The 26,854-nt window shown below is 54.9% G+C and overlaps 1 protein-coding gene across 1 annotated transcript; it reads left to right on the forward strand.

Annotated features, from left to right (window-relative positions):
- Window positions 1–902: 902 nt before the first annotated feature.
- Window positions 903–26,477, forward strand: SPHK1 (sphingosine kinase 1). The gene is made up of 5 exons (XM_029912157.1): window positions 903–1,351; window positions 18,771–18,920; window positions 19,695–19,789; window positions 20,638–20,753; window positions 25,448–26,477. Exons 1-5 carry the CDS (start codon window positions 913–915, stop codon window positions 26,253–26,255), a joined length of 1,608 nt encoding a protein of 535 aa, XP_029768017.1. The 5' UTR covers window positions 903–912; the 3' UTR covers window positions 26,256–26,477.
- Window positions 26,478–26,854: the final 377 nt, after the last annotated feature.

A 26,854-nucleotide genomic window follows, 5' to 3' on the forward strand; every position in this document is an offset into this window, starting at 1 on the left:
TACTGAAAGCTTTTGGGAGGCAGGGATTTTTGTCTTTTTGTACAGCACCTAGCACATGGGGGTCCCTGATTGGGGCGCCTACTAGGTGGTACTGCCAGGGCCGGCTTCAGCATTTCTGCCGCCCCAAGCTAAAAAAAAAAAAAAAAGCCGCGATTGGCGGCGGCAGTTCGGCAGCAGGTCCTTTGCTCCTAGAGGGAGTGAGGGACCCGCCGCCCCCGAATTGCCGCAGGTGCCGCCCCTCTCCCTTGGCCGCCCCAAGCACCTGCTTGTTAAGCTGGTGCCTGGAGCCGGCCCTGGGTACTGCAACACTAATAAATTAATAAATAATATTCTCCCCAATTTTACATATAGGGAAACTGAGGCACAGCTCAGTGAAGTCACTTGAACAGGGTATCACAGCAAATCTGAAGCAGGAAGGCAGCCCGGCTCTCCTGACACCCGGCCCTGCACTTTAACCCCCTAGATCACACCTGCTCCACTCCTTTTAAGAGGCAGGATGGTAACCAGACAACAAATGTAAAACATCAGGACGGACGTGGGGGGTAATAGGCCTATATAAGAAAAAATCCCCAATATCGGATCTGTTCCTATAAAATCGGGACATCTGGTCACCCTACTGCCGCTATTGGTGCAACTGGTCCAGCAGCTGTTGGGAATCCGTTCCTGGCCTGGTAAATGGTTGATAGTCCCTAGTTCTTTGTGAATGAACCCAGAGACGCTGCCGCGCCCTAGGGACGCCGCCGGGTGTCAGCCGAGAGCAGGGCGCGCGGGCTCCAGAGCCATCCCGCCCGGTGCCAGAGCCGCTCCAGCAGCAGGGGCAGTCCCTGCAAGTGACAGCAGCGGCGGCGGCTCTGCCTCTCTCTCTCTCTGCCCCATCAGGTGCTGCTGGACCAGCTGCTAAATGAGCCAGCGATGGAGGGCGGGCAGCCGGGCCCCGGGGCAAGCTCCCCGCAGAGCGACTCCGCCGAAGTTGTGCTCCACGGGGTGTTCGCGCTGCGGGACCCGGCTCCCAAGACGAGCTACGCGCTGAGTCTCACTCGCGGCCGGGAGCTGCGCATGCAGCGGGTCGGCTCCGCGCCGGCCGGCCCGGGCGCCGCGCTGAAGCTGGCGGACTGCATCGGCTGCTCTGCCTTCGCCGGCCGGGAGCCCCAGCCGGAGCCGGCCGCCTACTTCTCCGTCTTCTGCTACCCCTTCCGCAAGGGCTGGTGGGACGCCTCGCCCTCCAGGCAGCGCCTCGCCAGGACTTTCCGCGTGTGCGTGGCCCCGGAGCCGGAGGAGAATCTGAAGCTGGCGGAGACGTGGGCTGGGAAGATCAGGGAGCTGGCTGCGCCCAGGGTACCCCGGCAGGAAGGTAAGTGCCTGGGGAAGGCGAGCAAGGGGGGGGGGGTCAAAGTCACCCCCCCACTTTCTAGGGACGTGCGGAGTAGGAGTGATCAATGCTCCCTGCGCGGGTTTCTATGCGGGAAAGGCACTCCCCCCCCTCCCCCCCGGCTTTATCGCTTGTAAACTCAGAAGTTGAGCAAAAGTAAATTCACTTGCACTCGGGAGCTTCCCCCTGTCCCAGCTCCCCCGTCCCCTGCAGGCCCCAGGGCTTTGCCGGCGGCTCCAGCGCCCCTTTAGGAAGTTGGCTTCCCCTCAACTCTTCCCCCTGGGTTCTAGCACGTGTCCCGCTGGGCTTTGCCTGCCCTGCTCTGGGGCTGGCGGTGCAGGGCGCCCGAGCAGCTGGGCCTGCCCAGACAGGGGCCCCGGGGGGCTTGCGAAGTGGGGCCCCGGCCTGATGAACGAGCAAAGCCCGAAGTGTGTCGCTTGGCAGCTCAGTTCCGCGTCTGCCTGGCAGGTGGCGTGTCTGGGGGCTGAGGGAACAGACAGGTGCAAGCCCCTCCCATTTTCTGGGTTCGCGGGGGGGGGGGGGGGGGGAGGAGGCGGAAGGGCTAGAAAGAGGTGTAACACTCAATGGGTGAGACTCAGGAACTCCTGGGAGCCTCAGCCTTGTCCTCTCCCAGCCCCAAACCTGTCTGACCAGCCTAGCCAGCGTGCCCAGGAGATGAGTGGGCCGCGGGTGTCAATTTGCTTTGTCCTCTTGTTCCTACTTATTAGGCTTCTATCACTTGCTGCTTTGCATCCAGCTGCAGGGGCATGTTTAAAGCAATGCTGGTTTCCTCTGCTGGAAACTCCAGAGGGAGAAAAACAACAACCCCTTCCCCCCCCCCCCGCTTCTCTTGCCCCTGCTTGATTCAAAGTTGTGCTGCGCCTGCTTAGGTACGCGGGCTGGGGTAAGAGGAAGAGTCTTATCTCAGGGATCCAGGTTTCACATTGTATAGTACCGAGACCGCTGCGCATAGCATTGGCCTGAGGGAATCCGGGCTATTTGGAATAGTTTGGGTCCACATCCAAACTTTGCAGCTCGGGCCTGTGTTCAAGATATGTGCTTGGACAATCGCCTCATTCATGTGTGTCAGATGCTTTGGGAGCCCCTCGGAGAACAGGTGTTCTAGAAATGTAGAGCGCGAGCAGCAGTGAGCTCTGCTGTCCTGGAACCAAGTCCCCATTTCCACATGACTTAGAGGGCTAAAGTAACCCCCATGATCTCAGGACAGCTCAAAGCTCTGCGAGAGTCTCTGGAAAAAGGGCTGCTGTCTGATCTTCCAGCCATCTTCCTGCCCCTCTCGGACCTGGGAAATGTGGCAGCTCCTCATCCTCATATTGAGTCTTATCAGCTACCCACAGTGAGAGCCTCCAAACCGACTGCACCTCAGAGACACTATGGGGGGAGGGATAGCTCAGTGGTTTGAGCATTGGCCTGCTAAACCCAGGGTTGTTAGTTCAATCCTTGAGGGGGCCACCTAGGGATCTGGGGCAAAATCAGTACTTGGTCCTGCTAGTGAAGGCAGGGGGCTGGACTCGATGACCTTTCAAGGTCCCTTCCAGTTCTAGGAGATAGGATATCTCCATTTTTTAGAAAGCTGTAACAGTTGCAATTGCTAATCTACCCAGGGCAGTGCAGTGTTTACCTAGTGACTGCAGATGGGCTGAATGATTGTGCAGATTACAGCAAAATTCCTTGGGCTAACACCGCACGTGGCTACCTTCCTCTGCCCCGCAAGGCTATTCTCCAAGCACCTGTGCTTTCCCCGCGGGACACCACGTACGTTGATGCCCTCTCGAGAGGCTGGGGCCCACTGGAAGCCTCCGTGTGTCTAAGTGGGCTTGTCTGGTGCACTGAACTACACGCTAGTTGTGACATTGAGGCACGTTGCCTTCAGCTAGTTCTTCTGGGCTTTCACTTATCTTATGTCCCTCAGGGTCTAATTTTGTACGACATCCATCATGTGACGAGTCTGGAAAGGGAGAGGCCAGCCCTGGGAAATCAGCTGCCTTTTGCCAGGGTCAGCAAATCCTCTTCCCAGAGGGGGTGTCCCACGGAGCCATCCGTACACTGCACTTCACGGTGCGAATCCCAGGGCTCTCCCTTTCACAACAGTTCCCTGGGATCTGTCACGGTCTCATTCTCCTGCGAACTGCGTGCTTGCTGGCAGGGGGAAGGGCACGGTGACTAGCTCAGGGCTATTAATAGAAACGAGCCTCTCCGTTCTAGGTCACGGGCACAAATCCAGCCCAGATTAGCAGCGATCAAGACGTACAAAGGCTGTTGAGTGGCCCAGGTGAAATCAGATTCGTGGTCTCAGGCCAATTCCTAATGGGCAAGTGTCCACCTCCCAATACCATCGCTGCAATTGGCTGCCTAGCTGGCTCTCTTGGGCCAGGGAGCATGGCTGAGGGGCAGGGGCAATGAGGGAAAAGCCAGGCTGTTGCCATCAGTGCTGTCGGGAGAGGGGCCTTGGCTTTCCAGGGCTGCTAATCCAGCACCTTCCACCAACACTTAAAGAAGCGGGGGCATGAGGCAGCTCTGCAGCTGGTTAACACAGAAACCACCTCCAGAGAGGGAGTTTGGAAGCCAACACAGAGCAGGTTCCTTCTGCTCTTGGAGCTTTTCCCCCAGTGTCCAGGAATAACCCTTGGTTTGTGTGTTCGTAGTTCAAAGATAAGGGATGAAACCAACCTGAATTCTTTCGCATCTGAGCCTCTAGGCGGTTCCAGATAACTAAATTTAGCGGAGGACTGAGCCTGACATGACGAGTGATAAAATTACTTTATTTAAAATAAAATAAAGCAAACAAGCATCGCAGTGTCCCCACACACTGGCTTGATACTCCCACTCTGAGATGAACAGTGCACCCAGGGGTGATCAGTCCCTGGATGGAAAGTGAGTACAGCCCTTTCTGTGATGGTGGACAGGCATGCCTATCTCAAATCAGTATGCTACCCTTTGCATAATCAATTCTAATCATGCTCCCCATGAGTTAACATTAAATCCAACTTTTACCATATCTGTATTTCTGCTGCCATCATTAAATATTGCTACTCCCTCATTGGCTATTTAACATTGAGCACCGTCTTAATTAACATCTGCGTAAAAGCCAGACCAGTAACTATCAATACAGATAGCGCTTTCCAAAACACTTGTAATAACCAGCGAGGACCAAAACATGTTTACGACGGGCCCTGGGGTTACGGCCGAACTTATCTGTAGCTGGCCTCTGAACTATCTCATTTCACGTCACTCCAATTTTACCAGCTATTGTCAAGCGTATTGTTAGGAGCTAGATTTTTGGGCCTACTTACATTTCAACACATTTCTGTAGAATGTAAGCGAGCATTATCTCTGTGGGCTACGCTGGCTGAAGTTTGTACAGCAGAAATCACATAGAAATCAGGCCCTGATCCTGAAAGGTGCCAGGCTGCTTCCCATGCTCCACTTAAAGTCGAATGAGTTGGGGGTTTTAGCAGCATGCAGGATCGGGCCCTTACCTATCACAGGTTAAATGTCCCGCTTGTTGGTGCCAGAGCTGTCCCCGATGAAAGGCTAGCTTGGTGCCACTGCTCATCGGCGAGCCCACCCATCTAAGGGTGCAAGGTGGGACAGAGCCACGCTGAAAGACCCCGCAGAAGCTGACGGAGCAGGAGGAATCCCTGAAATCCTGCGGCTGTTTAAAGATCGCATCCCAGTTCTTCGTTTCATGACTCCGTATTTCTGAGCACTGCCTCTCCCCCGGCTCCATAGGGGCCAGAAGGAAAGACTGGCTGGTGTGTATAAGACGTGCCTCTTGCTCCGCTGCGGTGGAGAGGCACTCTAGTTAGAAGGCCCCGGCTTTGCCTCCCCTCCTGCGTGGGCGGTGATGCTACCACTGCCTCGGCCTTTGCGACAGATCTCCCCGAGGGGAAGCGTGTGCGAGGGGAGACGGTGAAAGGGAGCGACAGACAGAGAGAGATGGCAGCTGACTCTGTGCCCAGAACACTTGGCTGTAATTCAGTTCATGAAGTGACAGACTGGGGGATAGAGAAGGTTTCTAGCATTGACCTTTCTGCTGTGAAAGCGAGAGAATCCAAACTAGTCACCGCTTCGGAGCTGGTGATAGGGGTGGGATCCTTTTGTTTCTGTCTCTCTGAAGTGTTTCCCACCCTCCAAAGCTGGAGGTGTGGGGATTGAGTAGGTGAGGCCTGGTTTATTCTGGCTCTGGTTGTCCCAACAGATGTATGTTGCATCCCTTGTGCACATGTAGGGTTTGTCTTTCCTTGCACATGCCATATGTTTAATGGGTAGAAGTAACGTGGTAGAGTAACTGTTGCTCTGTAAGCTGTAACTTGGCATTTGCTGCCATAAAGGGGCTTTAATTCTTTTTCCCAGCGAATTTCTTTTCACCCCAATGGCCTGGGGCCTTCTTGCAGTCAGATCCCAGCGTTAAACGCATAAGCGCTTGTAGTCAGGGATTCTCAAGGGAGGGTCATCTGCTCTGGATCTATCCGCTCCCAAATTTGGGGACTTTCGGTGCATGTTGAGACATGTATTTAATCAAGTATCTCCCTCGTGAGCGGGCATGCCATTGCGTGAGATCTGTGTGGCAGTGCCCGGGGATGGCTAGCAGCACGTTGTTTGTTAGGAGTGGCAGGTAACACATTCCTAGGTTTTGTTTTCAGTTTGCTATGATGATCAGATGCCAACGTAATGGGTGCTGGATCCATTTAAATCCAAATCTCAGGAATATAAAAGGCCACATCCATTCCTGGCTTAATTCCATTGTCTTCAGTGAAGTTACATCAGGGCTGAATTTGGCTAGATCTGTGTAAATCTATCTGACTGATCAGAGATTCAATTATATGCACCAGTTCATTTATTTACATATCCAGTCACAATGATCAAACTTTGAAATGATCATTAGTGTGTTTAACCACTGGGCCCAATGTGAGTTGACTGTGTCTCTCTAGATTTGTATTTCCAAAAGCATCTTTTCCAAAACCTAAGGCTAAAAGCAAATATTTCCTGAGCTCTAAAAACAGATACATAAAATTCCAATGGAAACGTTTGTTAAAGCAGTTCCCCGGCTGTTTGTTGTCCAAACACTGCAGCATTAAGAACCAGATTTCATTGGCTTATATAGCCCAATGTAAACTGAGTAGAAGTTTTAAACCTCCTCCCCTTCTTAATAATTAGAGGTGTTATTAGTAGCCTAAGGGGAAAGGGTGTTTAATGTGTGATTTTTAAAAAAAAAAAGTGTGAATATTTTTAAGAGGCCATTTTCAAATTAGAACACATTTAAAAACAATTCCTTCTGTAACACCTTATTCTTAGAGACAAGGTTTTCAAAAAGGTAATTTACCTCTTGCTATTTGTGCTGTTTATTTACTTTGCATCTTTCACCCGGCTTGGACAAAGAAACCGATTCCACTTACTATTGATGATTTCTGTTCCAGCAACACCTAGGGAACCCAAACAGGGCTGAAGGCCCCATTGTACTAACAAGTAACATGATCCTGCCTGTTTGTGGTTCCTATGTACCAGTGTGATACTGTTTGGCTTGCGTGGAGATCATTGCAGGGGCTCAGTGTCAAACGCTGAAGGGAAATGTGTAGAAAAGAGCTAAGAAATCAATGGATTTTTAAATTATTTGCCGAGAGCCTCTAGGAGTTGCAAACCTCGCCACTTTGAGAACAACCATCTACAAATGGTAGATGGTGCCCCATGCTACAATATGTTGCATTCACAGACGCACACATGTATATCTGGAAGTTTGCACCTTGGAGAGCTGGGAGAGATAAGGATAGTGGCACACAACTCCTGAGCAGTGTGCAATTTTTGCACTGATCAGTATTGGGGTATGACTGGACAGCTGCCCTCCTGTCAGGGGAGTCCATGAGGCTCTCTCAGGAGGAGGTTACCTCCCGCGCCCATGCAGGAAGCCAGCACTTCACTTTCAGCACAGGGGTGAACTTCACCCCCACAGCAAAACTGGCATTTCCCCAACATTTATAATTCCTTTAATTGCCCTCTTCAGACATGGCACAGACCTGTCCCTCCCCCCACCCCTCAGCACTGAGGGCTGCAGAAGGGGCAAGGGTGCACTTTACTGTTAAAGAAAACAGGCCATTCAAAAAAATCTCTCCAAGTACAAAAGTCCTCTGACAAAACAGCTTTCGATAATGACACTGCATGTTCCCCGGGAGTGCCATCACCCTGCACTGCCTAGTGGAGCAAACTCCACCCTGATAACCTGGAGGTGTTCACATTGAGACCCGCTGGCCTGAGGCCAGCGTCTGAAACCACTCGCGAGATGCAGCGATGTTGCATCGAGACGTCCTCGCGGTGTAGTGCCTTGGTGCAAGGGGATGGTATTTCACTAGCCCCGCCTGTGACTGGAGGGATTCGCGAACCGCTCACAAGCTCAGCTTTCGGGTCAGGAGCTGGCTTGGCGTTTGTTTATAGTGGCCAGCTGCTCCGCTCAGACCAGAATCGCTTTCTGCACACAAACACGCACAGCTGTCTACATACGCAAGGGAGCTGGGCTCAAAGCCACACCCAAGCTCAGTTCATCAGACACGGCTCCCTCTGAATCCCCTTCCATCAGGATTTGGCCCAGTCTGCCCCCTGCTAGATCAGTGCCTGAGCTGCGTTTTAACACGTTTCTTAAATACAGGTGCCAAGGTTTTGAAAAGTGGCCAGTGACTTTGGGTGCCCAATTGGACACCTGAAAGGGGGCCAGATTTTCAGACAAGGCCGAGTACTCACCCGCCTGCTCTGAAAGCCAATCCCCCCTTAAAACATCTCCAGTTGGGCACCCAGGAAACGAAGCCCCCCCAAATCACTAGTCATGCCTGAAAACTCTGGCCAGGATCGACAGCTGACTCAGCGAGGCATTTAAGCATGTGGCTTTGGGGATGACTCACGTGCTTAGATGTGTGCTGAAATCCCTTGCTCAGTCAGGGCCCCAGAAAGTCTCCCCCCTTTGCCCTGGTGCTGCTCCAGCTGCCACTGGCAGTAGACTGTAAGGACTTTGGGCAGGGCCCATCTTTTTGTTCTGTGTTCATGCAGCTCCTAGCATAATGTGGTCCTAGGAGCGCTCACAATACAAAGTAGTACCAGACTATACTCGGTTCCCAATTCCCATCTAATCCAGGAGCCTCACCGCGGCCATCGCTGTGATATTGACGTGCCTTATTGTTGCTTTGATTCTCATTCCCCACCCTGCAGAGTTTCACACTCTGTTGTGGAGCTGTTTTTGTGGTAGATACTTTAAATGCTAGATCACTGGTGCTCTCCTACTGCGGAGATGGGGCCACATGAGGATCTCAATAGGGGCATTGCTGCCCGCTGGTGAGCCTAGCAGTTCATTTCTTTCTTACACAGAGAAGCCAGTTTCTTTCAGAGAAAGGGAGTCCGACTGAACTTTGCACCCAGCGGTTTCTCAGTGTGACGGTTGTGATTGAAGGGGGTGAAGGAAAATCAGCCGGCTCTCTGAAAGGGCAGACATACCTCCCCTGACTCAGCCTCTGTCTGCTGATGCACACTCAGCTTGCCGGCTGTTCTTCTAATCTGATCCCCGAAAGAGGAACCAGGCTGCCAGATGTATGTCTCTCTCCTGCTGGGACGTCAGATGTGCCCTTTGTCCCAGAGTTACTCAAGAGAAAGGGAGGCTGTTGAAATCTTGTAGTTTCCTGTGAGCATCTCTTAGATCTTGGTGTGCCGAAGGGTCCTGCTGGGGTAGTATCTTCACATCAAATCCTGGCATCTTTCACCACCCCGCCTTCTGAGCGATGGGGGGGAGGGAGACACAGAGGCCTCCACAATCCGATACACCTGTAATGTCCCTCCATGGTCTGTTACTGCTGGCAAGGCCCATCAATAGCCAGACCCCCATGCCAGTGACTCGAAGTACCTTCTAGCTGCTTGTCATGGCCACATTCTTCTTCTCATGCCCTGAAAGGGCTCAGCAGAGGGATCCTGGCCACCTCCCACCTCGGCCGTTCCTCTGCCAGCATGGGGGCTTTGCTGTTGCAGTTTCCCCCAGGCAAGTGCTAAGAGGCTCGTGTCAAGGCTGTATCCCCACTTTGAACTTTAGGTTACAAGTGTCCTGCATGAGGACTTCTAAGCTTAACTACCAGCTTAGTTCTGGTCCGCTGCCACCATTCCCTTCCCTGGGAAGCTTTTAGAAACTTTTCACTAATTCCCTGGTGAATACAGATCCAAACTCCTTAGATCTTAAACAAGGAGAAATTGATCCTTTCCCCCCTTCTTCCTTTCACCAACTCCTGGTGAATACAGATCCAACCACCCTTGGATCTTAAAACAAGGAGAAATTAATCAGGTTCTTAAAAAGAAGGCTTTTAATTAAAGAAAAAGGTAAAAATCATCTCTGTAAAATCAGTATGGAAAATAACTTTACGGGGTAATCAAACTTAAAGAGCTCGGAGGACCCCCCTCTGTCTTAGGTTCAAAGTACAGCAAACAAAGATAAACACTCTAGTAAAAGGTACATTTACAAGTTGAGAAAACAAAGTAAAACTAAGACGCCTTGCCTGGCTTTTTACTTACAAGTTTGAAATAGGAGAGACGTGTTTAGAAAGATGGGGAGAACCTGGATTGATGTCTGGTCCCTCTCAGTCCCAAGAGTGAACAACAACCTTAAACAAAGAGCACACCAAAGCCTTTCCCCCCGCCCAAGATTTGAAAGTATCTTGTCCCCTTATTGGTCCTTTGGGTCAGGTGTCAGCCAGGTTACCCGAGCTTCTTAACCCTTTACAGGTAAAAGGATTTTGGAGTCTCTGGCCAGGAGGGATTTTATAGTACTGTACACAGGAGAGCTGTTACCCTTCCCTTTATCTCGGGACGCCGCGGTCGGGGTGAAAGCAAGTTCCATAAGTACAACCACAGCAAGGTCAGAACGTAGGCTGCCTAGGACTGTGGCCACCTCCTTTTTACCCCCACTGCCCATCTTTCCCTTCTGGACTCCTAAGAGCCAATTGTGAACAGGGCCACTTCTTCAAAACCTATGGGGTCTCCTCCTAGGCATGCCCCCATGCCACCCACGATTTAGCACAGGTGGGCACCCCGTGCTGGGGGGAGGGCTGGACTAATGGAGCCGAATGCTTGAATTGAAGCAGCAGCATTGCCAAGCCCACGCATTCAACGAGCATGAGTCAGGCCCCCCCAAAATTATGAGATCGGCTTAAAAAGCATGAGATTTTTTTTTTTTTAAACAATGATAAGTAAGGTCTGGCTTGACAAAGCCCTGGCTGGGATGATTTAGTTGGGGTTGGTCCTGCTTTGAGCAGGGGGTTGGATTAGATGACCTCCTGAGGTCCCTTCCAACCCTAATCTTCTATGATTCTAAGTATTTGGGCTCTTTTTCTTGGCCTTCTGGTTTCTGAGCCTTCACGGTGTCATCGCGTCACATTTCTTGGCATTTCTCCACAGCCATGGGAGCTAAACTCTCACTCTGTCAATGAAATTTGAGATTCTCAATCACCTGACTCCAGGAGCTGGGGCTTTATGAAGACCCCAAATATCATGAGCTTTGGCAGCGTTGCACCAGTGCTAATGGAACCTCATTTTCAAGAGAAGCAAAGCAAAACCCCTCTGAGGAAAAAGCAAAATCAAATTCAGGGGAGAACAAGCCGGGGTCATAGATTAGTGTATTCGACTAGCTGCAATAGAGTCCTCCTCCCACTCTGATGGAGTTCTATTCTGCTCTGCGGAGGCTGCTTAGGGGCCCCAGATGAGGGGCCCCAGCAAAGGGAAAAGCATGTTGGTCCCTGCACCTCTTCTATGCAGAAGGGTGTCTGTTCAGAACTGATAATGAGCACCAGAGGGCGGGGCCAACCAGCTGCTTCCCGAAATCCCTTGGCACAAGCCTGGGCGGGGTGGAGGCAGGGTGGGGCCACTATTTATGAGCCAGCCTTGGAGAGCGCTCTCAGTAACAAGGGTCACCAAGTCTCCGGCTGTGCAGAGGCAGCTGATCAAGAGGGAGTCCCCCCCCTCCCCCCCCCCCCCCCCACGGCACAGCTGAGGACTGGCACATGCACAGTGGCGGGTTCTGTCCTCCTCCTCCTGGTTCTGCCTTTGTCTGCACAGGGTACTCGCAGCCCCAGCCCCAGGCGTGACTAGCCGAACGTGTGCTGTCACACACGGCCCCCGGTCACTGAGGAACGCACTCAGACATTCAGGCTTTGATTGTAGTGGCGAGAGACCCTAACTGAACTTGATGCCCCCGTTGTGCACTGTACAGCTGCACAGGGGGGGCTGTTGCCTATCCCAGAAAGCTCAGTCTTTGCCTGTAAGCCCATGACGACACTGGGAGCGCTGCACCGGTACAGGAACACGGGTGTGCTCTCCCAGCAAAGAGCCCCTATGTGGACACAGCTATGCTGACAACGCTGCGTTTTATATCCATCTAGTAAAGCCACCGCCATGAGCAAAACAAGCTGTACCGGCAGCAATTTGCCAGTATAACTGCATCTAACCAAGGGGCTTCTGCTAGCCCCACTCTGTGGGTCAGGGATCACCTCCCACATGCCCCAGACCCACACAGCTGGGCCGGTAGAAGTCTGTAAATTGTACATTAGTCTCAAACCTGGGCCACACTGAAAAAGCTTTACCGACGGAGCCATGCTGGTAAAAGCCTTGTGTGGATGCAGTTATACCAGTATAACTTAGACCGGCAATGCTTATGCCAGTGCCCTGAGCCGGCACAAGCTGGATTGGTATAAGCACTCTAATACCAATAGAGCCACATCCACACTAGAGGGTTTTGCTGGTTTAGCTACGCCAGCAAAACTCTCCTGTGTGAACAAGGCCACGCTGTAGAGAAGGCCCCAGAGTCAAGTCCTAGCCCCAGTGAGACGCACGACAAAACTCCCTAAGGCTTCAGTGGGGCCAGGATTTTACCCACGGCGTATAAACGAAAGGCACCTCGGACACAGCCGGGTGGGCAGACCGCCCCAGCTCTGGCCCGACCGGTGGGCCTGCCCCCACAGAGGGGCTTCAATTATGTGCTGCAAGTGGTTTGGACCAGACCTGATGCCCCCCTGGAGATCACGAGGGTGCATTGTACGGGAATCCCACGCCTGGGAGCGTCACCGTCTGTCAAGCCACATGCGCAAGTTCGTCCCCAACCGGAACGCGGTTGCGGTTGTGTCTCGCTAAGGAGACGCGGTGAGAAAGGGGCGCAGGGGTGAGGTGACGAGAGAGAAATTGTAAATCGGTATTAGACGTCCACCCCATCAATACGGCATCGACTAGCGCCAGCCTCCTCTGGAGGGGGAGGAGGGCGGGGAGAAGAGGCCTTCTACCCCTAAAGCTGTGTAGACTCCTCTTGCGGTGGAAAGCCAGCGTGTGTGTTTAAACTGTGCTCCAGTTAGGGTGAGGTTTTTAACTCCGACTAAAAGAACAGGAGTACTTGTGGCACCTTAGAGACTAACAAATGTATTTGAGCATAAGCTTTTGTTAGTCTTTAAGGTGACACAAGTACTCCTGTTCTTTTTGCGGATACAGACTAACACGGCTGTAACTCAGTCTAGTGTCCATCTCCCACCCCACACCCCCAACCCTGGAATGCCAGGGCTGCCCAGACCTGCTTTAAACACACACTCCCCTGGCTGACACTGTTGAGTCTGGAGCGTAGACCGGTCCGTAAGGTTGGCGGATTTGTTTGTACAGAACCATGCCTGAGTTCCCCAGCTGTGCAACGTGGGCTGCTTCCTTGGTGACTAGCTTTCACAGAACATGACCAAGCAAATATTTCTGGCAATATCCGTCTTCTCTCTCTCTCTCTCCCCCTCTCTCTCTCTCTGTGGTGGTCAGGAAATCTGAGCTTGAGTCAGAGAACTATGAGTCACGTGTCACTATCCTACAGCGCTTGCTGTGGAGAATGGCTTTCTAGGAGGGGAAAGGAGGGCTTAGTAGTTAAGGCACCGACCTGAGACTCAGGAGATCTGGATTCAGCCCACAGCTCTGCCACAGACTCCTTGTGTGCCCTGGAGCAAGTCAGTTGGGCTGAGACTTTTTCCAAAGCCACTCAAGGGATTTAGACACACAATTCCTATTAACTTCAGAAAGTGGAATGTCTAAATCCCCAGGAGCTCTGAACACTTCTGTCTCATCTCCCCATCTGTAAAATGGGGATATAAGCACCTAGCTATACAGATCCAGACTGCCACTTCTACCGGGTTCAGAGACGCAGGGCCAATATGGCCGGTTTCCCTACCCCTCACTCGGGACGTGGTTCGAAGATAGTTCAGGCCTGTAGGGTAGATGGGCCCCATCCATACACTAACCATGTTCAAGGAAAGCAAACTCAATAGGAGAGCCATCGCAGCTCCAGTGAATTCACTCTGAAATGTGACCTGTTGACAGAGACAGCCAGGAAGTTTCTGCACATCTCCAAGCTCAGCTTGGTTTCATTTGTTTAATTATTCACTGGTATTTACAGCAAGCATCTTGTTCATCTGGGTTAAATGCAAATGTCAGGCGCTTATGGAAGGTGTTACCTTGTTGCTCTCTTTCCTTTGAATTTCTCCCCTTGGGGTAGAGGAGATTTCACAGATCCCATCACAGGCTCCTGAGCAGCTTATCAGGAGGGGGAAAGGAGAGAAAGGGGCCAAGACATGCCCCCAGTTTATGCTGCTTTTCACTTTATCACCCTAAACCGTCTAGAATTTGCTGGCTCTCAAGTTTAGCTGCGCTGCACCGTCACCAGCAGCTTCCCTGACTGCCCAGAGATAAATGCATTGTCGCAGCTTTGTAAACTAGATCCTAGAGCTGGACCCCCAGGGACCCGCTTAGCCCCTCCTGCAGGATTCAGTGGGTCCATGGGAGTTATTCCTGTGCTGGAGGGGAGAATGCGGCACAGAGAGGAGGGTAGTGCGTGCCTGCCTGGAGGAGGAAGAGGATAACCTCTGTGTAATGAACAGCTTAGCCCCCCAGCCACAGGACTTAGTGTGGTGGTGGCGGCACTGGGCTGGGGCGTGGCTAGGTTGAAAACAACATTCCAACTTTGTTCACCCTGTTGGCTTAAAGCACACTGCATCCCCAGCTGGCCTATCCATGGCGGCCAGCCCCAGCTGTGCTTCAGGCTGGCTGATCAGCACTCACCATTCTCGTACGTTGAACCACCTTCCCCTCCTCCAGCGTGCACTGCTCTATGAAGCCGCTCTATCGACTACGGCTAGGTTCTCCCAGCACTTGACCTAGTCTGTGGCTTGAATCACTCAAGTCTCCGCTGGACTTTATGGCCCTCTACGAAGGCCTGAGCCTGCAGCCAGAGACAGCACAAGGCAGCAGTGATGGAGTCATGGGGGCAGGGGGGAACCAAGAGGCTGTTGCGTTAGTTCACAATAGATCTGTTCTGCAGGGCTTGAACTGGAGCCTGCAGGCTGCCCATCCAGCCTCCACACCATACAACACTCAGCCCAGACCCGCACAGCAACAAGGACTGGTGGGAAGAGCAGGAAATGAAAGGCAGGACACGGTTTGCCACTGACTTACTGTGTGACCTACAGCAAGGTCACTGAGGGCCTGATTTGCAGAGGTACTGACCATAAGAACGGCCATAATGGGTCAGACCAATGGTCCAGCCAGCCCAGTATCTTGTCTTTCAGCAGTGACCAGTGCCAGGTGTTTGGAGAGAACGAATAGAACAGAGCAATCAAGTGAACCATCCCCTCTCATCCACTCCCAGCTTCTGGCAATCAGACACCCAGAGCATGCAATTGCGGCCCTGCCCATCCTGGCCGATAGCCATTGATGGACCTATCCTCCATGAACTTCTCTCGTTCTTTTTTGAACCCCATTCTAGTTTTGGCCTTCACAACATCCTTTGGCAAGGAGTTCCACAGGTTGACTGTGCGTTGTGTGAAGAAATACTTCCTCGTGTTTGTTTTAAACCTGCTGCCTATTAATTTCAGTGGGTGACTCCCTAGTACTTGTGCTATTTACTCCTTCACATAACACTTCCTTATTTACTTTCTCCACACCAGTCATAATTTTATAGACCTCAATCATATCCCTCCTGAATCATCTCTTTTCCGAGCTGAAAAGTCCCAGTCTTTAATTGCTCCTCATCTGGGAGCTGTTCCAGACCCCATGTCATTTGTGGCCCTTCTCTGTACCTTGTCCAATTCTAAGATACCTTTTTGGAGATGGGGTGACCAGAACTGCACACCAGAGTCAAGGTGTGGGCGTATTGAACCCTCTCCATTCCCAGCGAAGTCACCTGGAGTTGTTCAGCACTGCTGAAAACCAGCCCCTCGCCCTCTTGGCCTGTTTCCCTCTCTACCAAAGTGAGAGCAATGCTTCCCCCCTCCCCTTTGGGTACCCCCAGTAGGTGCCACACAAGTACCAGAGGCCGAGCAGCTGCAACATTGGCCTGGGAGTCAAAAGACCTGGATTCTAGTCCCAGCTCTGCCATGGCCTGCTGGGTGACCGTCGGTAAGTCACTTGGCCTCCCTGTGCCTCAGTTTCCCATGTGTGCAGTGCGGATGATGATACTTAACTCCTTTGTAAAGCACTTTACGATCTGCAGCTGAATAGCCCTAAGAGCTCGGTGTTACGCCTGTAATATCACTCTGCCCTTCTGTACCACCTGAGTTTCTTTTCCTGTCCACCTCGTCACGACCCTGCCATGGTAACACCTTTTTCTTGCCCAGATTTCACAGCCACATTTCAAGCGTCATTTTCTTTAGCGAGGGCTTTGAGCCCTCCAGACCACAGTGACAAGACCTGCTTACAACGCTGTTGCAATCTGTAATGAGGACAGCACCTGAAGTGTGGGCCTTATGAGACAGTAACATGCTTAGAGACCCCAGTTAAAGCCACGTCAATCCTATTCACTGAGCTTAGTTAGTGGCCATGTTTAAGGTCCGGCTCAATGCTGGAACAGTGTGATGAGCAGGACAGGTGACAATGGCATCTCCTCACTCAGGTGTAATTACAATGTAGATGGGGCCTTATCTCATGGAACCGAAGCGAGAACCCAGAGACTAATAACTACAAGGTGACCGATAAGCATCTGCCACGGGTCCCTCTCTCTCCGGACCTATTCCATTGGGAACGAGCCTGGGAAATTGCTGGGGATGAATACAAATGGCAGCTTTCATCGTCGCTCTCTTCCCTATGGCTAATGAGCTCTGTGTTTTCTGCAAGGATTTCAGTCTCACTAGGCCCAGAGCGGCCTCCAGCCCAGCCCCCAGCAAGCTTTGCACAAACAAAAGCCTTCTCTCTCTCCCGCCTTCCTTCCTCTTCCACTTGCCAAGTGTGCAGCAGGTGGGAGCTGCTCCCGGTCACAGGCCGAGGGGAGGGAAGAAGAACTTGCATGTCTAGTGCTGGCCTGGCTGCAGCTTTTGATTTGCGACCTGTCCCCTGAGCCAGAGGGAACACTCGGGGTTGTGAACATTGGTCTAGTGTCCAGTCACATCTCTTGCAGGATGCACAGAAAAATGTGTCAGAGAGCGAGCGAGTGTGCGCACAGCAAGAAGGCTGCATTCAGCAGCTCCAGGGTTTTAGGAGTGCTTTATTCTCTGGGCATGGCAACGCGTGCTGCTCACCTGGAAGGGGGAAACTGCAGGGATCAAAGACAACCCTAAAACGCCTGCGCCACCGCGGAGATGGCTCAGCCAGCATTGCACAGTACTTCCCCCTGCCTAGCATCGCTGTAGGTTGGAGGAGAGGACTGTACTGCTCAGACCTACCACTGATAAAATAGCCGTGAACACCCTCGCGCTGTAGCTCCAACCAAAGGCAATGAGCTGTGGTTTTGAAATGGGGAAGGCAGAGTTGCTGGCGCAAGAGGAGGGGGGCGCTTTTCACAGCCAATGGTGGTCGCCCAGGAATCTATGTGGGAAGGCTGTCTTCCAGGCCACCCTTTTGCTTCCATATGAAATGACTGTACTTAAAGAAACCAAAAACGCAGGATGGGACCCTATTCTCCCTGGCCCTGGGTGACCATGGAAACTCTGCTGCCGAGCCTTGTCTACACTAGAGCAGGTGCGGTCTGGCCCATTGCTTTGGGCCTCTGCCATAGTTGTAAGATGCTCTCATCCACAAGAGCTTTTAATAGTTCAGACATGCCACCTGCCGGTGCAAACGCCCTAGTCCCCAGCCGCTCTCCTAACCCCCCCAGCCTGCACCCCTGCTCAGAGGAGCAATGCTGGCATTGTGGCTGCACCAGTTCAACCAGTGCTCCTAGCACCATCCCACAGCCATGCTGCCCACCAGTCACTGACCGCTCAGAGCACCATCCATCAAACCACTTCCTCGCAGGCCCGAGAGCAGCTCCAGTGATACTTGACTGGTGCCTGCCATGCCCTGCACCCCTCCCCCAGCTTAGCAAAGGCACAGGAATGCCATCCCAAATCAAGTTTCATTCAGACTTGTTTTCTTTAAACTTTTACCAGCAGTTTCACAGTGTCTGATGCGTGGCTCCTCCCCTCCGGCAGACCCCATGCAGCACAGAAAGGTTAGCGAGGGTGCCCATCACATGGCACCTAAACACCCCCCCGCAGCAAGCCATCAATGTTCTGACCATGCCACTGGCTGGGGCTAGTGCTGCAGGGAGGTGGCTACCTTTCCCAAGCTCCTGCGAGGTATGGGACATTCACAGTAACATACACACCTCAATTAGTCCCAGCTCTCCACCCACCTGCCCCACAACCATTACCCTCAATCCACCCCGATGGTGAATCCCTGATCGCTACTCACCTGCCCGTGGCCCAGCGGCTCTTACCCCGGGGGATGAGCTGTACGTGTTCCACTGCATAAGCCTAGGGATGGGAAGCCAGCTGGGCTCTGTGGAGGGATCTCTTCCCTCCGGGAATGGGCCTAGACAGACTCTATCTGCCTCAGCATCCTACAAGGGATAAGAGGAGAAGGAAACCAGCCAGCAGAAAACAAATAACCCCCCAAAGCAGAGCCCAGCCAGCAAACTCTCCCAGCAGTAACACAAGCTCCTCCCTCCTCATTTAGTTTGACTAGATTTGAAACACCTGGCACTGACTGGCTGGCTCAGGACTGCATGGTGCATGGGGGCTGACTACCCCCCAGGCTGGCTGATGTGGGACTGGGGCCAGCCGTGCTGTGGAGAAGGACGTCCGTCTCCAGAGCTGCCGACCCAGCCCCGAGGGTCTGTGGAACTGGGTGTCAGGTCTGAGCAGCCTTCAGCTGCCAGTACTAGTGAGCAGCCTGAGCCGCTAAGGCACAGGGCTCTACCCCAGGCTGGGGACAGCTGTGTCGGGTTCCTGACAACTTGGGCTGAGGAGCCTCCTCAGGTCCCATCCGACCCATTCCCAGCCTGGCCAGGGGAGCTGTGCCGGGTTCAGCCAACGCGGCAAGCTCAGGAGAGGCACCGCCAGCGTTGATGAATCTCTCCTCTCTCGTCTCTGTCCAGGGGTGACGTGGGGACTCTTGCCGCGACCCTGCCATGTCTTGGTGCTGCTGAACCCCCAGAGTGGAACGGGGCACGCGCTGCAGCTGTTCCGCTCCCTAGTGCAGCCAATGCTGGCCGAGGCCGACGTAGCCTTCACCCTCTTTGTGACCGGTAAGTCTGCTCCCGCTGCAGCCACCCGGCGGGTTCTGCCATGCCCAGGCTGCCTCCTAGGGGCCCCTCGCTGCCAGGCGGAGAGGAGGGCATTTCGCTGGGTAGGGGACTTCTGTCTGGCTGAGCTCTCCCTGCATGGCTGGCTGTGTAGCCTGGGATAGCAGCTGATGGCCCTTCATTTCTACCTCTCTGCCCACCTCCCTGCCAGGTAACATCAGGAACTCTCCAGCTGGGAGTGTCTCAACCAGTCCTGCCTTGTAATATGCAAATACAGTGCAACTCATTTAAATTTGACCAATGGATGCACAGTATTCAAATGAACAGAAGCAGGAGAAGGGGGAACCCTCCCCTCTGGTGTGGCAATCCCACCTGGCAGCAAGGAGAACCCAAGGGTGGCAGCAGAGGGAGGAGAGCTAGGCAGGGGGAGATGCTGGGAGTGTCATTCTCCCATGCACCCATGAAGCCTTCCTGGGGGCCTACAGCGGTCCACAGCTTAGGAGCAATGGTTCGTGTGCCCTTGGCCATGAGAACTCCTCCTCTTGGCTTGGTGGGTCTCTCCCTGGCTCCCAGGCCAGGCTAGGCTCTTGCCAGCTGGCTCCGATTCTGGGAGCCTGGGTTGGGAAACCCAAGTGACATCCTGTGGCTGATGCCTCTCGTTCCAGGGAAGGCTGGGCCCTCCTGTCTCCAAGGGTTGTGCAAGGAGAGGAAACCATGCCGATTCCCGGCAGCCCATGGTTACCCCCACTGCCAGCAGCTCTGTATTTCTCTCCCCAGAGAGGCCGAATCACGCCCGTGAGCTGGTGCGGGCTGGAGATTTATCCCAGTGGGATGCTGTGGCCGTCCTGGCCGGGGATGGCCTGCTGTATGAGGTGAGGAGACGGCCAGGAAGCAAGGGCAGCTGTTATGCTGGCAACTAGGAGACAAGCCAGTCCCTTGGGCCTGGCCTTCCTTTACACCGTGGCAGTTGGGCAAAGGGAGTGTGGCTGCCCCCGGGCAGAGGCTGGGGGTGCAGAGCTTGGCTCTGTGCCGCCTCAGAGTTCGACGTGGGAGCAGAACAGAGAGCCGGGCGTGGAGGCGGCTCAGATACTGGGGGGATGGGGGGACGGTGAGTCTCTAGGCAGCAGCCTCAGGCCCAAACAGCACAGGTGGCCCTGTCTCCCCTGGGAGCCCCAGGCCTGGAAGGGGGAGGGGAAGTACGTCAGGACTGAAGGGCAGTGGCAGGGAAGGATAGGCCTGGAAGAAGAGGGAGCTGCAGGCCCGGAGGGGGGCAGGGGGGAGGGTGTGTGCATGTGGGGCACATGGCTGGAGCAGCAGGCGGCGCTGCAGGGTGGGACGGAGGAGCAGCAGCGGGACATGGGCTGGATGGTCACTGTACCTGGCTGGGGCAGGCTCTCACGCTGCCCTCCCCACCACTGTCAATGGCTAAGAAGGAGAAAAGACACCAGGGACAAATAGCTCCTGGTTCTGCTGCTTGTGCCCTGGAGCCAAGCTGGGCAGCTGCCAGAGGCACCGAATGAGAGGAGGTGGCACCCAAAACCTCCTCAGGCTTCCCTGGCCGGGGTGGGCATGAGCAGCTGGAGCAGGGGGCTGTGTTGCCCCTCCCAGAGCGGAGACCCCCTGGCTCCTTCTGGTCCATTCCCTTCCCCCAGAGCGGCCAGGGCCAGGATGGGGCTGTTGTCTCTGGGAAGCTGCCAGCTGTGTGGCTCTGTCCCTGCAGGTGGTGAACGGCCTGATGGAGCGTCAGGACTGGCAGGCCGCCATCAAGAAGCCTCTCTGCACCCTGCCCGGGGGCTCTGGGAACGCCCTGGCCGCTTCCATCAACCACTACGCTGGGTAAGGGCTTCTCAGCCGCCGGCCCAGGCCCTGCTCGCTGAGTTCTCACCCCTGGCTACTCGGGGAAGGGGCACACCGTGGAGAGTGGAGCAGGCCCCTGGCAGGGAAGCTCGCTGACAGAGGGGCAGTCACGTTCGCCCGAGACCTTGTAAACCTCCTTACACCATTGAAGCTGACTTCAGCAGACAGGAAACTAGTTGAACTGACTGCAAAGGGCTTCCCCCAAGGACAGCCTGTCTAACCACAGGGACTGTCCACTGGCAAGAGCTGGCCCCAGCCTCTGGTGCCATGTGGCTGGCACCATTCCTAGCAGCCTCGGGCTGCTGGAGCCTGGCTAAGGCAGCTAGTGAGGGCTGGATTCTGCCCAGTGAGGTTGAGTGGGTGGGCGAGAGGGTGGAGTTTAGCTCTACCCCTGCGAAAAGCAAAGTGCAAAGCTAAGGCCCCCTGCAGCAATTGCCAGCTTCGCAGGCAGGTGGCCCAGCTGGGCATTCCTGGGGTCTGCGGGGACAGAAAAGCCGGGTTAGAGCCACGGCCAAGAGCTACGCAGCAGCCGTGGGCTCCCCCACAGGGTATGATCACTATTTGTCTGTCCCCACGTGCAAGGAGAGCACAGACAGGGCTTGCTCTGGACGGAGAGACGTTACCATCCAAACTCCCCCCTGCGAAGTCACCCAGCCCTTCCTGCTCTGCTAACAACATCAAAGAATGGCTGCATGCTTCAACCTCCCTGCTACTCCTAATCCCACAGTTGGCTGGGGGTAGTCCCCCCCCCCTCCACCCTTTCAGCGCTGGCGACCTTTTGGAGCAGACCCCACTTTGTGGCTTTGATGAGAGGATTATTTGCATTTCAGTAGCAGCTAGAGGGAGGTCCCCATTCAGAACAAGGGGCCTTTGAAGCAGTGGGGCCACATGGATGGAGCACAGGACTCAACAAACCTGGGCCCTATGCTTGGCTCTGCCACTGACCTGCTAGGTGACCTTGGGCAAGTCATTTCACGGCCCCGTGCCTCAGTTTCCCCCATCTGTAAAGTGGGGATAATGAAAAGCTTTCGGAGAGCTACAGATGAAAAGTGGGGTAAGAGAGCTTGGGATTATTGTTAGTGCTGGACTCAGTGCTACCCACGTGCACAGGGAGAGTCCAACAAGCCCCAGAGAGTCTGCACTCTACCTAGGCAGCACAGAAAAATGGCCCGGGGGGGATCAGAGGCCAGAGAGGAAGTGAGTTGCCCAAGGTCACACAGCAGGGTCGGGGCAGAGCCCAGCTCTCATGGCTTCCACTCACCCTTTTCCCCCCCTGTTTTATGATCCTCTTTTCCCTGACCCTGCCTCGGCTCCCCACGTGAATGTCTCCTTTGGGGAAGCACCAGGGCCGAGACCAAACCCAGCTGTGCCTGAGCCTCCCCTGCCCGCTCTGACAGCTCAGGGGCACTGGGGGCTTGCCCTGGCAAGATGGGGTGGAGAAGCTCCGGCTCCTGGCATGGCTGGGGTAGAGAGAAGGGCGGGGGGGGGGGGGGGGCACGCAGAGGCAGTTGAACTGGCAGCCCTTGGCTCATGTTTCTCGTCTCGTGATGAAACTGCCATTCTCAGCTCTGGCCTTTGCCCCTGCACAGCTGGCTCGGTCCTCCTGCTGCGAGGCTAATCCCAGCTCCCGCTGCACAGCGCTACGGGTGGGGGCACGAACGGGCGGCTTTGCTTTCACAGTCACGCTGCTCAGCCACCTGACTGCTCCCAGACAATGCCTGGCCCTAGCTCACCGGTCTCTGAAGATAGGTGCTCCTGAGAACGCATGGGTCCCCTCCCCCACCCCGGCTGCTCCCTCCAGTCAGAGGGGGTGCAGGGGCGGAGGAAGACCAGCAATAAGGCCAGACGCTCCTCACGTCCCCTGGGAATGGCTCTCGCCCCTGCACAGAGCCATTCCCAGCCTGGCACTGGCTTTAGCTGAGTGTGCAGCTGGCTCCCCAAGAGAGGAGACTCAGCCTAGTGTGGTGATGGATCCACCCCCCCTTCTCTGCACCCTCCTTAGGCCTGGCTCTCTCTGTTTCCCCATCTGGACTTTCCTTCCAGCCCCCACTCGGGGAGTTGTGTTCCCTGTGCAGAATCCTGGGCAAGTTACTTTACCAATCTCTGCCTCAGTTTCCCCTAGTAGACTGGAGGTGATATTTGCCTGTGCCATGCAAAGTGCTTTGGCATCACTGGGTGAGACACTGGGAAGCTGCTGCTGCCTGGAGCAGGCCGAGCTAGGCTTGCACCAGAGTACATAGTGGTTTGGGCCAAGTTCTGCCTTCCTTCAAGAACAACGCTAAGCTGTGTGTGTGGCGGCAGTAGCTGAGGGGAGCTTGCCACAAACACAGTCCGTTCCGGGGCTGAGATAAAACTGGGCAGAAGTTTTATAACAAGTTGGGTTGGGCCAATCACTAGCTCCCTTTGAACACAAAGCCCAAAGCAAGTGTGGCTGTTGCCATTTCAATAGTGGTTTTTAAAGTGGTCAAAACCAATTAAAATACATTTTTTAAAATGGAAAAGGGCCCTTTGCTCTCACTCCAATATAAACCACTTCCTAGCCAGCCGCTTTCCTTCGGCAGACCCCTCCCCTGGGGTTCCATTCATGGGCGGCCGTCGGCAAGCCCAGCGCCGAGCTCGACACCTGCATAAAGGCCAGATTTGCCAAGGTGCTCAGTACCCGCCATTGTAACGCTTAGACCCTGAGCTTCCAAAGAGCTCAGCCCCTGACCCCTCCGGCGTTCACCAGCCCCCCCTCTCCCGGTCACCCAGAGCCCTGCCTGCCTTCAACATCAGCACCAAGAACAAAGCCTCTGCCAGGTCCCTTCAGCTGCCACCGCTGCTGCGCCTGGAGACAGAACAGCCAGCAGCAGGGTAATGGGAGCCAGGAGCTGATAGGACCAAAAGACCCCACAAGGAGCCCTTGCATTCCCAAAGTAAGACCCTGCCCCCTCCCCTACCAGCAAGGGAAGGGGGGACACTCCCCCATCTGCCTTTTTTCTGCTGCTGCCTGGGCTGGCTTCCTGTGCAAAGCTGCTCCGAGCTCCATGCCCTCTGCCCCGCTCTGCCCGGCCTCCCATAGCAGGAGCAGGGACTGCGGAGCAGGAGTTAGTGGAAGGGGGTTCCCAGCAGAAATGAGGGTGGATGTGACTTGCTCCATCTACTGGCTCTGAGCGGATTCCAGCTCCCAGGAGCTGCAAACCCTCCTTCCTTCTAAGCAGCCCCCTCTGCCCTCTGGCAGGCAGCTAGCTCCTGGGTGAGCCACGCGGGGGTTTCAGAGCGGCCACTGGGCCCCTAACAACGTGGATTTGGGCCAATGTGGAGGGGAGCAAAGGATACCTAAAACGAGACCTTGCAGAGCCCCCATTGCATGTGTAAATAGCCCAGCCTCCTAGCCAGCCGCCCTTGTTCTCCAGTGGCCAGGGCATGTCCTGGACGTGGTGTGAGGGCCCGAATGAGAGCCAGTAGGCAGAGCTCTGCTGTTCTAGGCAGGGCAGCTGCCACTACAGATCCATCCATGCCAACGATGCGCTCCCAGTCGCAGTGTCATTGGGGGACAGGCCCTTCGGTGCCCCGAGCCAGACTAAAGCAGTGCTCTGGACAGTGTTAACGACGCCCGAGGTTACACATGCCGGTGCCCCATGGGGCTTCTTGTCTGCCATGCCTCGGAGCCTGGCTCCCTTCCTGGCTCGGGCCACTCTCGCTCGTGCTGGCAGATCGCTCCTGACAGTCTGACAACAGCGGTGCGCTGCTGTCCGCTCCTCTTGCATCTGGTTATCTAGGGCCGTGCCTCTGCCAGGCTGGGCTGCAGGGCCTTGCAAACAAAGGCACCAAGCAAACCCTGTGCCTGGCCAACTGCCTCCCCCCCCCCCCCGGCTGCTGGAGTCTCTAACAAAGCGGGGCGCAGCCTACGGAGAACGGCTTCTCCAAGGGGAGCAAATGGGGGTCAGTGATGCTTCCGTTTGTGGAGTGTTGTGAGCTGGTCAGCCCAAGAGGGGTTCTTCCGGCTGGCTGGCCAGGAAAAGAATGGGTGGAAGCACTAGTTGAGTCTGAGCAAAGGGGCACAAGCCAGGGGAGTTTCTAGGGCCAGGTCTACACTAACCCCCTAATTCGAACTAAGGTACGCAACTTTAGCTACGTGACTAACGTAGCTGAAGTTCGAAGTACCTTAGTTCGAACTTACCTCGGTCCACACGCGGCAGGCAGGCTCCCCCGTTGACTCCGCGGTACTCCTCTCGTCTAGCTGGAGTACCGCAGTCGACGGCGAGCACTTCCTGGTTCGACTTATCGCGTCCAGACAAGACGCGATAAGTCGAACCCAGAAGTTCGATCGCTCGCCGCCAAACTACCGGGTAAGTGTAGACATACCCTAGGAGACTTTTCCTCTGGTGGTAGACAGAGGATCGCATTGATTCCAAGCAGGTGGGGATCTTTGAAACCCCCACTGGCTCTAGTCATGTTCCAATGATACTTAGTGACATTTTGCAATTGCAGTGTCTTCCTCAGCCAAAGGGGGCGCCCTGGAGCTGCAGGGATTTGCCTGGAGTTGCACAGCGAGTCAGCGTCAGTTCCCGGGGGTGGTGGGGGTGTGTGTGTCCCTGAGAGTCCCTCCCCCACTCCGACCACTGGAGCGTGCCTCGGACAAGGTGAGGGTCCCAGCTCAACAGATCTGCCTGCTTTTGTCTCTGTTACAGCAACACGCAGGCCTTCAAGGAGGAGCTGCTGACCAATTGCACCTATTTCCTCTGCAAAGGCCTGTATGCCCCCATGGACCTGGTCTCCCTGAGCACGGCCTCTGGCAAGCGCCTCTACTCCTTCCTCAGCTTCGGCTGGGGCTTTATCTCCGATGTGGACATCGCCAGCGAGAAGTACCGCCAACTGGGCAAAGCCCGCTTCACCGTGGGCACCATCCAGCAGCTGGCCGGGTTGAAGGTCTACAAGGGCCGCCTCTCCTACCTGCCCGTAGAGATGTCCTCCTCAGCCCCCGGCAGCCCTTCAGAGCAGAATAGCCACCACATGCCATGCAGCAACGGTCGCCCCCTCCACATCCTCCCTCAGCCTGCGCCGGGAGTGCCACGGCCCCCTCACGAGGGGTCCTGGCCAGAGGACCCTCTCCTGGTCCCCTTCGACCAGCCAGTCCCAAAGCACTGGACCGTTGTGCCTGAGGAGGAGTTTATCTCCATTTTTGCCATCTACCAGTCGCACTTGGGCGCTGACTTCACCATGGCCCCCACGGCCAAGCTTCACGATGGCTCCATGCACCTCTTCTACCTGAAAGCCGGGGTCTCCCGGCTGGGGCTGCTCAAACTCTTCCTAGCCATGGAGAAGGGGACCCATCTGGACCTGAACTGCCCCTACCTTCACTACCTCCCCGTGAGGGCCTTCCGGCTGGAGCCCTTTACTTCCACTGGGCTCATGACGGTGGACGGCGAGCCGCTGGCGTGTGAGCCAGTGCAGGGCCAGGTGCACGACCAACTCTGCAGGATCATCAGTGGCTCCTGAGCCACCTGCCAAATAAACCGCTTCAAAAAGGATTTTGACCATGTGCATCCCTGGGGTGCAGTGAGGGAGGACAGGCAAGGACCACTGCAGAGAATGCTTACTCCTCCTGCCACTCAGAGTCTTCTCCAGCCCGCTCCTCTCTTCTCCTCTGGAATAGTTCACAGGGGTCTCTTGTTCCCCTTGCTCTGCCCAGCCTCCCGAGTTCCCCCCCCCCCGCAGTCCTTTTCCTGCCTGGTCGCAGGCACTATGGGCCAAGCACTAAGAGGTTTGGTTAATTAGTTTGAGGGTGGGGGAGGGATACTCACAGCCTGGCCTGCCCCCTGTGTCAGGAAGCTCCTATGGGACGCAGGTGACTCCTGAGCAGTGGGTGGCATGTGATGGTACCCAAATACAGGTACAGCTCTTTCCAGGTCAGCTTAGCAGCTGCAAGGATATTTCTCCCACCACCCCCAGTCTAAGTGCTGGGCTGCTTCTCTTCTCTGCTTCCAGATCAGCCTATCTTTGCAAGGGACTCCGCAGATGACTCGCCAACCCAGGCTCTCCGCCGTACAGGCCTCCCCTGCATTTCTGTTCCTAGGTTCCCCACAAGGACAAAGCCA

The sequence above is a fragment of the Terrapene carolina genome, unplaced genomic scaffold (assembly GCF_002925995.2).
Source record: "Terrapene carolina triunguis isolate 2854851 unplaced genomic scaffold, T_m_triunguis-2.0 Scaffold192, whole genome shotgun sequence".
Lineage (NCBI taxonomy): Eukaryota > Metazoa > Chordata > Testudines > Emydidae > Terrapene > Terrapene triunguis.

Excerpts from the sequence above, each read along its gene's own strand:
- SPHK1 (XM_029912157.1), top strand. The coding sequence starts at position 913 with ATGGAGGGCGGGCAGCCGGGCCCCGGGGCAAGCTCCCCGCAGAGCGAC. Across the intron at positions 18,921-19,694 it reads CTTCACCCTCTTTGTGACCG|AGAGGCCGAATCACGCCCGT; the intron begins GTAAGTCTGCTC and ends TTCTCTCCCCAG. Across the intron at positions 19,790-20,637 it reads GGGATGGCCTGCTGTATGAG|GTGGTGAACGGCCTGATGGA; the intron begins GTGAGGAGACGG and ends CTGTCCCTGCAG.